This window comes from Rhipicephalus microplus, chromosome 2 (assembly GCF_043290135.1).
Source record: "Rhipicephalus microplus isolate Deutch F79 chromosome 2, USDA_Rmic, whole genome shotgun sequence".
Classification (NCBI taxonomy): domain Eukaryota; kingdom Metazoa; phylum Arthropoda; class Arachnida; order Ixodida; family Ixodidae; genus Rhipicephalus; species Rhipicephalus microplus.
In genome coordinates this window covers 249271538-249289797 of record NC_134701.1, presented here as the reverse complement: position 1 = coordinate 249289797, position 18260 = coordinate 249271538, and the positions used below count along the sequence as shown (strand labels likewise).

Sequence of the window (18260 nt, the reverse complement as noted above, 5' to 3'; positions counted from 1 at the left end):
AACTTGACGGTGCCACAGATGAGTCCGGAATTTCGGGCGTCCGAGAAATCGGACGTCATCTGTACCTGTATAAGCAACTAACAACTTTTGTTAGTTGATCTCTACTCATCCACTCTTGTTTTAAACACAAAAGCTTGCAGCGAAACTGCCGTATATTTGCACAATGTGAAGCTAGGCTTCATTGCACTTGGTGCAAAAATTCATTGCAGCTGGCCTCTAGAGGAGAAGTCTGTTGCTGTGAAAAGATGCACATGCAGAAAGCAAGTGTGCCCACCTGCAATGTGTGGAGGCATTCCTCTCTCCGTGGGTCCCAAACTTTGACCATGTAGTCGTACGCTCCACTGACCACCAGGCGCCCATTGTACTGAACACACCTCACTGCTGCAACATGGCCCACGAGCACGTGCAAGCATTGTCCGGTTTCGAGGTCCCAGACTCTCAACGTTGCGTCTCGAGAACCGCTCACCACCCTGCAAGAATAAAAGGAAAGCAATCTTGAATGATGCAACTAATGAGCAAAACACTGATGTAGATCAGCCAACCTTAGTGTGAGCAAACAACTAAAATAAACTGATGATTTCTGACTTTGTAGCTTTGAACTTTGATTTCAAAAGTCGAAGATGCATTCATAACCCCTACAGAAGGGTTACTTGATGCAAGCAACACATCAAGGCTGGCCAATGCTTCTGTAACTGAGGTCTCTTTCACCTGGAACATCATCAAGCTCCAATTGCAAACGTAGTGATGAACACTGTTCTTGTTCTTCACTGAAAAATTATGCTTAATGAAAGGGTCCTCTCCACACACACACAGACACATTTCATGAATCAAAGCTGCCTGCATACTTTTAAATGAATTTCTTCCCAAAAACAACTCCTTCATTAACAATGTTTAGAAGTTTACGGTGTGAGAAAGTAAAGGTTTCCACAATACACTCGAACCTCATTATAACAAACTTGCATTTCACATGATAATAAGTTTGTTATATCAAAAATTCGTTATAAAGGTTTATTTCTAACACTAAATCTGCTGCGAGACTATTTTGATTTTTAATTTACTTCGTTGCAATCAATATTTCGTTATATCCAGATTCGTAACATCAAGATTTGAGTGTAGTGACAGTACCTGTCAGCGACAAAACAATGCAAAACAATTTGCGTAGCTCTATACTAGTAAGCCGTAAATCAGTTCCTTGACCTGCTTTATCTCTGTCGCAGCAATTGAGAGATGGAAGACACTCACTTATTTCCGTACAGGTGCATGCACCGCACGGTTGACGTGTGCCCGTACAGAGTGTGCAGGCACATGCCCGAGTCAGCATTCCAGACGCGGAGGGTGCGGTCAGTGGAGCCGCTCACTACCAAGGAGCCAGCCATTTGGGACGACCACACACCACCCGTGTGACCAATGAGAGTGCGCAAGCAGCGCCCCGATGTTGCCGACCACACCTTGAGGGTATTGTCGTCCGAGCCACTCACAATGCGGTTGCCCGAGAACTGCAGGCATGTGATGACGTGGTCCTCATGACCCCGCAGCACCTGCAAAACCATAAGTAACATTGCCAAAATCGAGCAACATCCCAAAAGTTATAAAAACTTATTGTCCAGGCTGGTATAAACCAAGATGTGTGTACGCTAAAGGTGGGGATAATTTCCGTGGGGTGGCAGGACGTGGTTAGCTAGCCACTTGCTATCTGCTGCACTGAGCAGTCCGTGGCTGTGAGGTCCGATGAGCTTGACTGTAGGGTCCGCTGGCAATGCGTAAAATGGCCATTCGTAATTCTGAGGAGACTGCGAGCGATGTGTTTCATTGCTTGTGAAAAAAGACATCCCGAGTGCGCTATCTTCTTGTTTTTGCTCGCAAAGTTCAAGGTTCATCTCGTCGTCAGTGAAGTTAGCCCTAGTGACAAAACCAAGCATCAGATGTGTGGTCTACGACCACGGCGCACCATCACAATCTGATCGAGTATCCGCTTACAGCCCCAAACTAAAGTGTAATTATATTATGAGGGATTGTGGTGCTGTGAACACGTCACGAAGCAGCTGAATTTTGGACAGCCTAGACCTTGAAGTATGCAAGCAGCAGATGAACGCCGAGCGAGCATTGTACCAATGGCGAGGTGAGCTAGAGCAACATGGTGGGCGTGGCCATGCAGAGGCCTCAGAATTACCGTCAAGCATTTGCTTCTTGTGTGCTTCTTTCTGAATGGAGGAGCCAGCAGAAGTGGGGAATTTGAACATGAAAAAATTCTGTTTTCAATGAGCAAAATAAATTGTCTTCTTTTCACACCATCACAGAGCTATATAATGTTTTTTAAAATCACTGTTTTTTGCAATTTGCACTTGCACAATGATTTTCACTATCTAGGAGCACGTAAAAAATTCTTCGAAGCACTTGTGCACGGTTCTAAGAGTACCGTATTTACTCGATTCTACCGCGCCCTCGATTGTAACGCACACACGATTTCCACGACAAAAAAAAAAAAATTAAGACATCAATTGCAATGCGCACCCATTTTTCTCGACGGCCCGCACGATCACACCACTCGTAAAAACGACTCCTTTCGGGAGCGTCTTCCGTTTAAATATGAGGTACGGGGAAAGCTTGTGCCCATCTGACGTGTAACAGAGCATTGGCGTCACTGCAGTTTTACCATGGACCGACGTCGGCACGCGAACTTTCTTCGCCCCCTTCTTCTCGACGGTTGCGGTGCCAGGCATATCGAAGTAAAGAGGCGCGTGATCGGCATTCCCGATTTGCCCAAGCAGGTGGTAGCGGTTGTTGTGCCGCAAGTTTAGGACGAACCTGTGAAAACTGTGAAGCTTTTCATCGTACTCCTACGCAGAACTTTTTGCATATGCCCATTCACTTTCGGAGGGAAAAGCCTTTCCTCTTCATAAAGTTAGTTAGCCAGCACCTGCTCACTTTAAACTGGCTCCGCATAAGACTTTTTTCTAAGGCTAACTGCATAGGCCGCACTTGGAGCAGTTCTGTCGTCACGGGCCACTGTGCCGCTCGCTGCTCAAGCACATACTCGCCGAGCAGCTCTTCAATTTGCGGAAACCGACCCTGCTGTGGTCCACTGAAGCCTTTGCGTGAAGCTTTGCTGTCGACAATCTTCTGCTTTTGTTTCCGCCACTCCCGCACGCACGTTTCAAAAACTCTGAACGACCGCGATGCGACCCGATTTCCATCCGTTTCTGCACACGCGATGACTTCCCTTTTAAAAGCGGCATCGTGATGCACTCGAGTTTTTGGAGTCGGCCCTTCCATTCCATCGATGCTAATGCACTACAAGATGACGAACTCCTCAGCACACGTACGAAGTGCCGCACATGGGAAACACATAGGCAGAAATGACTGACGCACGTAGGGGGCAACCATTTTGAAAATGCCGATGGCAATAGAATGACCGTATTCATGTTTTTTTTTTTTCGTACTCAATTCTAACGTGCATGCAATTTATGAACTCGCTTAACCGGAAAAAAGGTGCGCATTAGATTCGAGTAATTACGATAGATGTTTTGGATTCAAATAGAGAAATGGTTCCAGAAACTAAATATTTATTTTCAAGAAATGAATTTTTTTGCTATTCTTTGAGATTCAAAAGCCACAACCCCCCTCCAAAAAAAAAAAAAAAAAAAACTGCTCAGGCAAACAGCAAGTCTGTTGAAAACAACCTTTGCTCCAGAGTATCTGACCTACCTTGGGCTCCCGTATCGGCTTGCAGCGCCAGTTCATTTCAACGTAGTGGTGCCGCATGAATGCCAGCTTCCAGGGTATAGGACCTACGGAGCTCGGAGAGGGCGGAGATGCGGAGCAGGAAGATAGCCGTCGGCCTAGCACCTCCTGCACATCATCCAGGCCAGCCTCGCGGCACTTCTCGCGCCACAGGAGATTGTCCTCTGCCAGGATGCGCCAATAGTGGCATGTCTGCGCCGCACGCAGCAGATCTCGAGGCTCCAAGAACGACAGCACATACAGTGCCAGCTGCAAACCAAGAGAGAGGAAAACTCAATGTGCGAGGTGCACAGGCGCATCCCTGAAATACTGCCAAGTGTGCCACTTTCTTTAATTTGATGTATCTGGGCCTCACAATAAAATCGACTGGTAACAGCAGTTGGTGCCCATTGCACCGTAATTTTAGGAAAGTTCCCGAATGTTTGAGGTTGCTATGTTCAGATCATGCGCAACATGTCAATAGACAAGTTTATTTGAGAGCCTACGCAAACAGCAGTTGTTGCTGGAAAGCTTGAGCACTGATATATTTATTTATTTATTTAGAATACAGTAAAAGCTCGTTAATTCGACACCCGTTAATTTGGGAATTCGGGCGGCTCTATTGGTCCCGGCCAAAGTGCATGTTAATCTATGGGACCAAACCTTCCTTATTTCGTCGGAATTCGGCTCTGCACCGCTTAATTCGGACAAATGCTGACGGCTGCTGCTACACAAAAGTGTGATAAAGCAGCGCTGGCACCACTGGAGTGAAACCGAAACCTGAGTGGCATCGCCATCATCATCAACTAGTGGGGGCGATCGCAGCGTCACTGAACATCGGTGTCTTCTTTCTTCTCCACTCAGCGCCTCCGACGCCATTTTCCCTTGTGTTGTCGTGTCGGAACCATCTCTTCTTGCGGAGTTCTCTTTTTCTTCCATTGTAACCGTATTTGCATGCCACCACTATCGTGCGCTACAGTGATGGCAACGCCGAAAAAGCGGCAGAACTACGACGCGAATAACTTGGCGACTAAAGTGGAAATTTCGGAAGCACTGAAGAACGGCAAATCGCGACAGCAGGTTATGACCAAGTACAACGTGAAGCGGAGCACATTGGGAACGTACGTGAAAAATGAACAACAGATTCGACAAGCCTTCGAAGGCGAGAAGTTTCATGCCTCTAGAAAGCGGTTGCGAACCGCAGCTCATCCCCAGCTTGAAGAAGCTTTGCTACGGTGGATTACTGACTGTCGCAACGCGCATCTGCCTTTGGGCGGACCTCTCATCATGGCGCAAGGTGAGAAGTACGCTGCAATGATGAACATTGAATCGTTCAAAGCGTCAGAAGGGCGGTTTGCGAGGTTTCGAGAGAGACACGAACTTGTCTTCAGGAGTGTGTGCGGCGAAAAGGCCAGTGTTGACGAAAGCGTGACCACCGAGTGGAGAAATGTGAAGCTGCTGGAGCACATCGCCGCATATGAACCACGTGACGTGTTCAATGCAGATGAAACTGCTCTATTTTTCAGAGCTCTGCCCGACAAGACGGTGACTTTCAAAGGGGACGTGTGCATTGGTGGCAAGAAGTGCAAGCAAAGGATAACTGTGCTTCTTGCCGCCAATATGACTGGCACGGAGCGCTTGCCACTACTTGTCATCGGGAAGGCGCTTAAGGGGAGATGCGGGTCGAAAAATCGCGTTTTTTGCGAAAATTTCCACTTTTGAGATATTGCTTCTAAAATCACTTTTGATCATTCAACTATCATTTCCCCAAAGGTCATAGCTGAATTCAAACGAGAAAGTGGTAAAAAGTCGATCTGCGCTAGTGAAGGTAGCTGCCGAAGTCGCGAATTCACGCATCCGACGGCTATTTTTGAAAATCCGCCACTCGGCAACACGATGACGTCCGCCATCGGGGTTTGTTCGGTGGTGTAGATCAAGGCTCCTTCTAGTGTACAGGCGTCCCCCTAGTTTCGTATTTTAGTGAGGAATTTCACAAAACAGTCGTTTCCAAGTCGGTTTGCAGCCAAGCTGCAGCCGCTTCGCGCATCTCTACCGGTCACATGGTACGCTACCGAGGCCGCCATTGGCTACATCTGATCGGCCTCGCTCGCTGAGCGCTTGCGACGATCGGCACTTGCCGTGCGTTTCTACGTTTTTCCGAGTTCACCATGGATAACTCGAAGAAGCGAGACTTCCGAGCACGAAAGTTTGCAAGCAAGAACAAGTACCAAGGGCGTCGACGTAAACCGAAGCGCAAAGCAGCGGTAGAAGAATGCGAGCCGCGGGCCACTAGGCCTAATCAAGGCAGCGGGGATACGGCGGCTTGCGGGAACTTTGACGAAATCGACGCCGCGATCAAGTTCATCAGCGCATCAGAAAAAAAGATTGAACAGTTCGAAAGCGAAAGAACGAAGAGTGTTTGTGGCTCTGTGAGCGGAGTATTTTGTGACATCGGCGCACTGACATCGATGGTAAGCCGTGCTGTTTGTCCAACATGCCACACCGCTGGACTCGTCGTTCGCGACACCGCAAGTAAACGTAAGGGCCTCTCTTCGTTCCTCGAGCTGCACTGTGATAACAGTGAGTGTCCTGAGTCAGTGGTTTCTGCCGCGCATAGTTCGCGGCGTGTTCTGCCGGAAAGACAGCCCACCGATGCCGGTGATGACTGGAGCTACCGAAGCGGCAGCTCGCGTGACAGCTTCGCTGTCAATGTGAAGGTAGTTGTGGCTGCGCGTGCAATAGGCATTGGGCATGAACAGCTGTCGCGTTTTTGCGCTATTCTTGGACTGCCAATACCTATGCATCATAAGACTTTTATTGCAATTGGCAAAAAAGTTCATGCTGCAGCTACCAAAGCTGTGCAAGAAAACCTGGCGAAAGCGCGGATGATAACTAAAGAGAAAGTGGATGGGGCTGATGTTGCTGTCATGTATGATGGCACATGGCAAAAAAGAGGGCACAAGAGCCACAATGGCATCGGCACTGCTGTGTCTGTGGACACTGGTTTGTGCCTAGATTTTGAAGTGCTATCGAATTACTGCCTTGCCTGTAGCCGGCACCAGGACTTGGGTGATGAGGAAGAAATATGGCAAGCATTCCACACACCTGTCTGCGAAAAAAATACAGAGTGCTCCTCTCATGCCATGGAGACTGAGGCAGCTTTGCGCATATGGGGCAGGACATCCTCATACACAACACCATTGCGCTTCACCAAGTTCCTCAGTGATGGGGACAGCAAAGCTTATACCGCTGTCGCTGAGGCCAAGGTATATGGTGAAGCTGTTGTGGACAAGGAGGAGTGCACAAACCATGTGGCCAAGCGTCTAGGCACTGCACTTCGGAAACTGCCAACAAGACTTCCACGAGGGGAAAAGCTGACAGATGGCACAATTCAGAAGCTGCAGAACTATTACCGTATTGCAATCACAAACAACAGAGGTGATATTCTGAAAATGCATCGTGCCATCTGGGCCTCATATTTCCATTCATCATCGAGCAACACAGCAGGCAGCCACCGATACTGTCCAGAAGGGGCGACTTCCTGGTGCAAGCATAGGCGAGCTGAAGCGCTTGGGGAGGCCCCACCCGACCACACACCAATCTTGACCAAGGCTCAAGGATTGGCTGTGCTTCCCATTTACAAGCGGCTCACAGATGAAAAGTTGCTGGTGCGTTGTATCCAAGGGAAGACCCAAAACGCTGCAGAATCTTTGAACAGCAAAATCTGGTTGTTGTGTCCGAAGACTAAGTTTGCCTCCCGGACAACAGTGGAAACTGCAGCTGCTATGGCCGTGTTGTGGTTCAATAAAGGACATTCAAGCTTTGAACACGTGCTAGAGGAGCTTGGTGTAGTCCCACCAGATCAACTGATCACCCTGGGCCAATCCCGCGACCAGAGGAGAATCGAAAGAATGTCTGCGTGTGAAACAGCCGAGGCAAGGGCCCATCGGCGGAACGTGGCAAAGAAAGCGCGCCTTGATGACTCCCTTCTCAAGCGGCGAGAAGGATCCACATATGGAGCAGGACAATTTTAGGTGCTCTAGCTGTGTCCCTTCTATGATATCACCAAGTTTTGTGCAAATCGCACTGTGTAATCATGAGTAAACATATTTACAACTTTCAAATGCATTTTTCTCGATTTCCATTTTGAGGTAATTCTCTCATCTTGTGCACAATCTTTTTTAGGCATAAAATAGTCCTATCTTGATGAAATTTTGCACAGAGCTTAATCAGCCACTCTAGAATACAAGTATCTACTTTAGGTTGCATTATACATCACAGATTTTTTGTTACACAACTTGATACACTGATAGAGAGATGTAAAATATGCATTTAGTACTTTTAATTTTTTTTTTTAATGTAGCAAATAAATTTTCTGTTTGAGGTACTTTTCTGTATTGTACTGCTCAAGTGCAGCAGAATGAGCCATTTTGCAATTCTGTGTGAAAATTTTTAGTAAGCTTTATTATGTGCACAAAAAACACTATATTTTGATATCAAAGTTGTAGTAACTCCGGAACTACTATAGCTATCAAACAAATAATTGCAGTTATGAAATCAGCACTGCAAGCTTTACTAACACCTAAAATTTCAAGGAGCTGGGTTATGAAATAAAAAAAAACCTTTTTCGAGTAGCATCTCCCCTTAAGCCACATTGTTTTAACAACGTCAAAAGCTTTCCTGTCGAGTACACAGCGAACAGGAAGGCATGGATGACATCGGACATTTTTCGTGGCTGGCTGCAGCAGTTGGACTGGCACTTCACGTCGAAGGACCGCAAGATAATTATGGTTGTTGACAACTGCAGTGCCCATAACTGTACAGTCGAACTGAAGAGCATCAAAGTAGTTTTTTTGCCGCCCAACACTACGTCTGCTCTTCAGCCGATGGACCAGGGTATCATTCACTACGAGAAGTCGAAGTACCGCAGGCACCTGCTAGAGCGAATGATCCTATGCTCAGAAGCTGGAAAGTTGTATCAAGTGGACTTACTCGGTGCAGTGCACATCATCGCCCACGTGTGGAAAAACACTCCGCCGCAAGTCATCGCCAACTGTTTTCGGCACAGCGGTTTTGTGAGGCCCGAGCATGCAGCAGTAGCTGACGATGGCATCGAGGAGGTGTCAGCCGAGTCCACCGACGATGTCTGCCCGACTTTCGATGCTGTCCTTCCCACAGATGTGACCTTTCAGGACTACATCGTGATTGATCATGGTGTCGCCACGAGTGGTCTCCTGACCGATCAAGAGATTATTAATGATAACACGGGCGCCCATGAAGACCACGATTCCGACGAAGAATCATGCGAGGAGATACAGCCGCGACCTCATCGCACCTCACGGGAAGTCTCGGAGGCGCTGTTAATATTAGAGGACGCTTGCCTGAACACTCCCGACAGCTTGCGTGCTGCTGGCCATTTGGAACAGTTAAGAAAAATTGTGATGTCAGCCGGAATCTGCGCGAAAACGCAGACAATTAGAAGATACTTCAACAAATAAAGGTATGCTTCTGCAGCTTGATTTTAAATGTTGTTTTCCCTGTTCATTCGTTAATTCGGCATTCGGTTAATTCGGACAGTTTTTCTGGCCCCGTGAAATCCGAATTAACGAGCTTTTACTGTACTACCAGCCTTTTTCCGAGATCATAGCGGGTGGGCATACGAATTGGACAAGCAGGTAAAAAAACATACAAAAAAAAACTGGCAGGAATGCAGTGCTATGGTGACAAAGGTATACAATGTAAGTTGTCAATAATAACTGTCGAGGAATACAGTAAAAGCTTGTTAATTCGAACCGCAAGGGGAAGCTGCCTCAGTTTGAATTAACGAAAGTTCGAACAAAAGAAAGTGAAAAACAACAATAGTACACTGCGAGTAGGGCATAACAATGTATTTTTTGAAAAAATCTGTGATCGCAGTCTGCCTTCTTTCCTTGAAGGCGACAGCCAGCACTTTTTGCTCTAAAAACGAGCGAATTTGGCGGAAGGCCTCTTCTTTGCCTTCTTCAAAGCTTAAGAAAAGACGGGCGGCATTCAATCCGGCCATGACTTCCGCAGCAGAGGGCTGCACTGGTGCTTCGTCCTCCTCCTCATCATCGTTACTGGCAGCGACAGGTTCTGCACTTCTCGCCTGACATATTATGTCGTCATCAGTGAGTGCACCACACACCACTGCACTTGAGTCCACATCGACATAGTCCGCAAAGCAGATGTCTTTCATGGGGGCGGTGAAGCCGTGTTCTAGCACTCATGGCTCGTAAGCTTGCAGAGCTTCAGTGCTGAAGCCACAGTGGCGAAAGCAATTTCCTATCGTAAGCGCTGTCACTGCACAAGCATGTGTAGTGCACTTAGGAGCGTCACTTTGTAGTTAGTGCACAAAATAATTCTTTCCAAGATAAGACACCGATAAAGTGATTTTAAATTTCTAATTATACCCTGGTTCATGGGCTGCAGTACCACTGTCGTGTTTGCTGGAAGGAAGGCCACCTCAATGTCTTTCATCTCAACGTTGACTTTATGAGCTGAACAGTTGTCCACAAGAAGCAGGACTTTGCGGCCATAGCGTTCGAACTTGTCAAGTTTCCCCAGCCACTGCGCGAACAATCCCCCCGTCATCCAGGCCTTTTTGTTGGCCGCGTAGTCTGATGGTAGGGACGGGATGTTCTTGAAGCAACGAGGACTTCTCAATTTACCTAGCACAAACAGAGGCAACCTCTTGGTCCCGATCATGTTTGCAGCAACCATCACAGTTATCCGTTCTTTACTTTTCGTCCCTCCCGTGCACTTGTCGCATTTATACGTGATAGTCTTGGCGGGCAGCAATTTGAAAAATAAGGCAGTTTCATCCGCATTAAATATGTCCTGCGGAGAATACTTCTCCATGTAGCCTTGAAGCACTTCGGAGCGCCAACCTTCACACGTTTCCATATTGACGACGTTCATTTCACTTGACACAGCACGGAAAACGAGGTCGTAGCGCTCGTGAAAACGGTGCAACCACCCGTCTGAAGCAGCGTAGTCGTCGTAGTCTAGCTGCAGGGCGAAGTGCGCTGCCTTTGCCAGTATCACTGGGCCACTCAGTGGTATGTCCTGCGAACGCATTTCCTTTATCCAAATGAGAAGCGCTTTCTCGAGGTCAGGGTACTTTGCGGGCCGCAACCTCCTCCTTTTGCTCGCAACTTCTGCCTCCAAGGCGTCTTTAATAGTCCTCCTATTTTTTTATATAAGTAGATAGCGTCGTTTTCGGTATCCCATGCTTTTTCGCAATATCTTGCTTAGGCAAGAGTCCGGCGTCCACTTCCCGCAGGGTATCAGCTTTCTCCTGAAGTGTTTTGGCACAGTATTTGCCGCGGGCACACGCCATCAAGTCGGAGCAGCAGAGTCGCGACAGACGGGAAGCTGCTACCAGTACTACCGCAACAAACATTGGCCGAAGCCTAACACCAACACAAAGAATCGCAACAATCGGAAGCTACTCCCAGCACCAACAACAGAGGTGTATGACGCACGCACGGGACAGAGACTGCAGAGAAGGCTGGGCGAAGCTACGACGCACCCGATTTGCTGTGTGCTGGTCATGCCATCTGTCGTCTAACAGAGACAACTATGCAGGATTTTTAAAGGCTCCGAGATTGGCGCTTAAAAAAAAAATCTTGGAGGTTACGTAGGACAGAGAGCAGGCAGCCGCCAGGAGAGAGAGATTGTGGGGGAGGGGGTGAAGAGTAAGTGGCGCTATTTTCTGCACTCTGGCCTCCGTGCCAGTTTTTCCGTTTTTCTCTCCGCTTCCTGTCAACGCCGCCTCGTAACTCAGCAGCCGCCCTATCGAGTGACAAGCCAAGCCGCCGGCACGGTGGTGCATAGTTCCAACTATCCGCGGCGGAACCTACTCGCGTTCGAATTAACGGGCTTTTTTATTTATAGACTTGTATGGAGCTTGGCTGTACCATAACTTACAGTTCGAATTATCCATAAATTCGAATGATTGAAGTTCGAGTTAACGAGCTTTCGCTGTATTCAATTGTGCAGCACTTACGAATTGAAACAGGACACTCGTAGCATGTGGCCGCTGGTGCATGTGCCGCCGCACGTGGGTGCTCGCAGAACCAAGGTGTTGCATTATGGTGTAGAGTGAGGGCGAGAACAGCTATGGAGCTGGCTTACTCCATCCGGTCGCTAAATAATCGGCCAGTAGTTCACCATGTGCACACTGCCAGTGTGGCGCTGCAAGGCTGGCGCGCTTTTGCATGCGTGCAGACTGAACTCAGTGGACGGTGCGAACCATTCATATTGTGGCACAAGCGCACGACGCTCTTGATTGGCACCCTTGGACGATGAAGCATGTAGGCTGCGCAAGTAAGAAATTAGATACCGCTAAGATGTCGCGTCTGAAATGCGCTTGTAGGCATAAATGGCTGCACAAAAGCATATAAAGTTTTTCAAGCTTGTGGTCACGACAAAAAAAAGAAAAGCAGCTGTCACTGGCCTGTTACTGTGCAGCATCAGAACAATGACTTAGTATTTTGTTGTTTTGCCCCAAGCAGCCAATAATGCGTATGGCTATTCTGCATGGCAAGCATTTGTAGAGCTGTCGACCACGAAAGAACAAGCAAGCTTCTGGTTTTTTATTCAACAATAGGCTACTGCTTGCAATCACGACACTAATACATGACATTATTTCCATTGCATGAAGGCAAGCCTGACACTCATTTTCTTTCTTGTCGAAGCAGAAACCACAAGTAAACTTTCCGTGATTTTGTGCACATGTTCATCATGTCTACGAACGCATGCGAGGCGCAACCTCTAACTGAATTCTGTGTTTTACTTGCACAGCATGCCTACTACTTCGCCCAAGCACGCAGAATGAGAGGGTCGTCTTCTGGCGTGGCAATAAAAGTGGTGCGCAGCGGCGACCTCGTGCGGTCGACATGCAAATGCGCGTGAGCCTTGCAGCGCCATGCTGACAGTGTACATAGTGAACTACAGGCCGACAATTTGGTGAATGGAAGGAGTAATCCTGCTCCGTAAATGTTCTCTCCCTCGCTCCCATACCACAACGCAACACATTGGTTCCACACGCACTCACGAGCGGCGGCCCATGTACCGTCGGCCACACGCTCCGAGTGTCCTGTTTCAATCCATGAGTACTGTACATATGATAACCACAAAGAAATTCAAATCAGTATAAAACAAAGAAGTCATATTTAATTATACATAAAATAGAAGTTCTGCATGTACACATTACAGAAAACAGGAAAACACTCTGCACAGAGCACTAGGCCACTGACATGCTTGGAATGTTGATAAAATGAATCACAGACTGGGGATGATACTCTACAATCAGATGATATTTTCTATTTTTAATATATAAAAGACGATGCGTTTTGCCTATGAGATTACTGGTGGGCGACTATGGTCACTGGTATCAGTGTACAGCACAAATCGCTTGTACCTCGACTTTTCATTTACCGGGTTCACATTAGCCCAATTAAGAGTTGTGTTCCGCGTAACTCACGACCATGTGAGTTATGCAGAATCGATATTTAGCAGGGCTATCTCATATGAGTGCACATTGCTCCCACATAGTTTGTGAGGATCCAGAGCTTATGTAAACAAGCTTTACGTACCTCTTTCGGCAGAAGGGAGATGAAATCCCTTTGGAATTGTGGCTCGATGACATTCATCATGTGACGCACCTGGCCTGGTTCACAGCCTTCGATCAGCTGGTCGAGTGCCACAAGTCGCTCCGAATGGCTCCATGACTGCAAACAGAAAAAGGCCATGTTCCAGTATGAACGTCTCTGGATATCTACTATGTGGCCAGAAGTAGCAGAAAATAAGTGTAGCTGTGCAAATAGTAAAATTTTGAGTGCGAATTGAACTGGATATTTCTGCAATACGTCAAAGCAAAATTGCAAAAAAAAAAAAAGGAGAAGATTTCTAGGCATACTCTTTTTAGATAGCGCATACCTGCCAACTTCAAGGATTCTGAATCCCGGAGATGTCCGCAACGAGGGGGGGGGGGGGGGGGGCACAAAAAAATCAGACAAACAACCATGGCAAAAAACAAAAAGGGGTGGGAGGGAGGTCTCAAACTCAAGTGCCAGCATCTGCGTTGCGGTCTTATAGTGGCTAGGAGTGGCCGAACCCACGAGGGTAAAGTTTTTCCCTAAGGTAAGAGTCTGAAATGATCCACAAACTAGCAAAATCTATTTCAGTCAAAGCAACTCACGTGTGTCTTCCTGGGACACACGTGAACGGACCGGATGGTGCAGCTGGCTGCCGCAAAAGCGCGGGTCAAAGCTTTGCTCACTACTAGACTCTTTTGACAGGAACGCCAAAATGCGTCTGGCCCCTTTTTATTTCATATGGACAGTCCAGGCTGTTTTTTTTTTTTTTTTTTGACATCCCCATCGCCCCCGTCTTTCACCGTATATGTATACGTATCTATATGTATGAACACTCAAAGAAAAATAAGCCACCCGCGCTCGGCACCGATGCGTGCTTCTCTCTCACGTGTACTTGGCCCATGGAGGGGGGGGAGGTAGATGCCTTTGCGCGAGCGCTTATCCTGTGGTGGAAGAATCGTGTGCCTTCGGCTTTCACTGAAACGAAAGCTTTAGTTGCCGGGCCCACAAAGGTCACTTTGGTCTCTGCACAAGCCCCCTTTGCGAAAACAGCGTGCTTTTCATACACAGCGATGTAAAACAGGCACTTGTTAGTTTGTACTCATCTGTACCTGTGATTACGTATCGTGCATCGTTTTGGTTTAAATAGCGCGTTACGTGTCAAGCGGTAAACGCTGTTAGTTCGCTCTCGTCCTGCGAGTATCGTTTTCGGGCGTCATTTGTGTGTGAGCAGCGCGCTGCACGTTTCGATCTGCTTGCCATTCTCAGCGTTACATTCCAAGTTGTTGCTGTCACGTTTATTGCTTCCCCCTTGCGGCGAAACTGTAACTTTTTTTGTTTTTTAATGTATTTACTGCCTTTAACCTACTGCTGCATGCCCTCGGGGCTCGTAGATCACTATCACATCGCCACGACCACGGTTTTGTGCACGGCGGTTGCGTTCATTTTAGAATCCCCATGCGTTTGGCTGCACAAACATCTTCAAAACTAAGTCATTTTATGCCATCTACGATAGCATCTGCTGCAGTTTTGTACGCAGAGTTTGCGGAAAGCAGCGTTGCTTTGACTGGTTGAGCGCACACTTTTGGGGTTCTGTCAGTTACGTCGTCGCCATACATTTTCGTGTCAAGAGCGACCGCGATTTCGTCCACAACAGTTGTGGCAACGACAATCACACGCACTGTGGAAGACAGTGCGTCCGCCGGTCGCACGCGCACTTCCGAAGTTTCGAGTACGCTGCTCTCGGCCTTCGTTTGACAGTTTCCGTACTATAGTTCGTATCACCCGCCGCTATTAGGAAATGTGTTCGGAACATTCGAATTGAGGCCTAATGTACAATTAGAAAATGGGTTCGGAACATTCGAATTGAGGCCTAATGTACACAGTAAAATTTGGCTGGGGAATTTCAAGAATACATATCTGCCGCGGTTTCGCATCACTGATTATACTGTATGTTTACATGAATGCCTCTTAAACTCATGTATATTAAAATGGGGTATACAGGCTCGAAAAGCCTGGAGCGGATTGAGCTGCTTTTTTGTCAATGCGGCCAGATCATGCACAGAAATTGATTTCCAGGAGGTTTTCATGACAACCGTACAACCGGAAATGATGGTCAAAATCCGGGAGTCTCCCAGCCAATCCGGGAGACTTGACAGGTATGGATAGCAGCATGAAAGTGCTTTTTTTCGCTAGGTTGATAAAGCACTGGTGGGTTGTGTTTCATAGTTGTCTCATCAAAAATAATGCAGAAGCCGAATGGTATCTATGTACACTCAAACCTCGTTACAACAAAGTTGCGTCTTACAAGAAAGTAAGTTTGTTATATTTAAAAATTCATTATAAAGGTTATTCCTGGCACTGTATCTACTGCAAGACTCTTTTCTCTGTTTCATTTACATTGTCATAGCCAATATTTTGTTATAAGACTGTTTGTTATGCAGTTGAGCCCGCTTATAACGAACCGGAGCCTGACGCAGCATCCGTTCGCTGTATCCCGAAGTTCGTAGTAAATGAAACACAGCTTTTAAAAAAGTTGCGAGTGAAAACACAAATTTTTTTGCGCAAAAAAGTCTATGATGCACGTGTTTCGAAGAGCAGAAGCGATAAGGGCGGTCTCGAGTTCAAACGGCAGCATGCTTTTCGCCGAGACCTGTGGCTTAAGCTGTATGAGGCACTGGCTCCAAAGTTTCACCGTTCTCGCAATCCGATTCCTCCATATCGCTCTTGCCGTGTACCTAATTTACAATGCCCTAATCTGTGCACGGTTCTGCGGTGTTGGCATTATCATCGGCCGTAATTAAACCATCGCAACAGATGTCCCACCCGCTCTCCCAGGCCGGAGTCGACGACGCACTGCCGAAAATCGCCGCCGCATTGGTCCTGTTCGGAAGCTTCCGGGCCCGACGTCGACGAAATATTCACTATCTCCACAGCTGAATACCAAACACCCGAAGCGGCAAGTTGGCTGCCAGGTGAACAACAGCTATCAGCAAGCGCTCCACAACGCGGCACCTAACGCACGGATGACACCTAAGCCACAGTGTGACCTCGGTCACAGTTTTGACGTTTCGTTGATCGGCAGGAAAAAGCATGCAAGGCCTCCCATCCCCCATCCTGACGACACACACACACCGAGAGCGAGCAAGACGTGCAAACGCAACACACATGCCAGAACACGTGGTACAGCTCTGGGCCCGTTTCTAGTCAGAAAACAAAACCACAAAAGTTCTGAATTCGAGTCAGGGTGGCTGGCGTCAAGGAGCGGTGGAGATGGGCGAAGGAGTTGTGTCAAGGGAGGAGTCGATTTGCGAGAGAAGAGCAAGGAGTTGCAATAGAGTGAAGAGAGGGGAGAATAGGGCGGGAAGGTGACCTTGAAAACCAAAACACGTGGGAAGGAGGCAGGTCAGGCAGCTTGCTTGAAAGGTCCGCGAAATGCGCAACTCGCGCGTAGAAAAAATTGAAAGAGTGCTTGCGTGCGCAGAGGTCTAAGCACGGCCGCCTGGATCGGCATGTGGGCCGGTTTTCAAAGAATCGGCAGCCGTGGTCAAAGAATCGTTTTGTTGTGCTGGCGGGTTTTCGTGGCCTCACTGACTTCGATATTTCGCGATTTGTTCAGCGCAAATTAACAGCCATTCTTACACTTCCGCACGCGTGCGGAGGGCATGCTGAGCCGAGTGCAAAGTGAGCGAGAACAGGTCCTAAACACGAAAAGAATTGTGAATTATCAGAGTGGGTGGGGTAGCGTACGTCGCACGTGCACTAGAACGATACGATAAGACGCAGACTATCGAATACAAACGATGTTGGCAAATGGTTTGGTCACTCCGGTCCAGGCCGGCGACGTCAACGACAGTACCAGTGATTGAAAACTGGGGAGATGGCAGACCGGTCCTCCAAAAATGGGTGGCTGTGTGAAAACACGGGCCGCGTCTGGCAATGCTGGGTGCTCAGAGTAGCAAGGGGACAAAGGACGGAAGGATGCGTAACAAAAAGCGGTCGGGGAGAGCGGCCACTAGAGGGGCGCGGAAGCAGGGTCCGCTTTAACAATAATAATCTATGGGCACCTCGCCGATGCCTCATCCGTGGTCAGAAATGGTTTCCAATAAAGTCGGCAGAGCGCCGACTCTGTTCGCTGTAACCGATCGGCAGTGCTCGGAGTTGTTCATTGTAAGTGCGATTTTGTGTCATTGAAACAATGTATATTTTCACGGTCACGCGGATATTGTTTGTTTTAAGCGAAAGTTGTTTTGAGTGGGGCCGTTATATGTGGGCTCGATTGTACTGAGGTTTGAGTGTAGTTGCCACAAGCTTTCAGCAAAATTAAACTCCTCACCTGGAAGGTGCTGAGCCAAGCATCAAGCTTTGGTGGTTGAACTAGTGTAGATGGGTGCCGCGTGCGCCGAGTAGGGGTAGGCGGTGCAACGTCTCGACTTTGTGCAGGTGTGACAGCAGCAGTTCCAGCAGCAGTTCCGGCAGCAGTGGCAGGATCCTCGCTCACAGCCGTGTAACTTGCCTCCCAGTCACATGGCTTCTTGCTTCCCGGACGTTTAAGTTCTTCCCTCTTGCGCTTCAGCTGACTCTGCATGATACATTTGCAATATGTTTGTGGCATAATAGAAATGCAACTTTACGACCCTTCACCTTTGACTGCTTTCAACACTGCGTGCAGAGCACAACACTGCCTTCAATTTACACCAAAGATTATGAAAAAAAGACATCTTGAAACAAAAATAATTGACAGGTTACCGTTGCCTCAACACATACCTTAGGCCTTGCCTTTTGTAATGCAGACAGGCAAAAAAAAAATTGGCACACAATAGGCACCTTATGATGGCAACATCAGTCTACTCACACACTTCGGGATGCCTCAGCATAGGAAGTGTTTTATATATCTCCTTTTGTATCTTTATGGAAGAA

General features: G+C 47.7%; 1 protein-coding gene across 2 annotated transcripts in view; it reads right to left on the bottom strand.

The window, feature by feature from the left end:
* LOC119170168 (F-box/WD repeat-containing protein 7) overlaps nucleotides 1-18260 on the bottom strand; it is a 34938-nt gene that overhangs the window by 6593 nt on the left and 10085 nt on the right. For both annotated transcript variants that reach the window (XM_037421245.2, XM_037421244.2), the window contains exons 5-9: nucleotides 17677-17922; nucleotides 13341-13475; nucleotides 3706-3990; nucleotides 1243-1538; nucleotides 275-470 (exon numbers count right to left, since the gene is read on the bottom strand). In XM_037421245.2, the coding sequence (XP_037277142.2) occupies nucleotides 275-470; nucleotides 1243-1538; nucleotides 3706-3990; nucleotides 13341-13475; nucleotides 17677-17922 (1158 nt within the window). The remainder of the gene's footprint in view (nucleotides 1-274; nucleotides 471-1242; nucleotides 1539-3705; nucleotides 3991-13340; nucleotides 13476-17676; nucleotides 17923-18260) is intronic.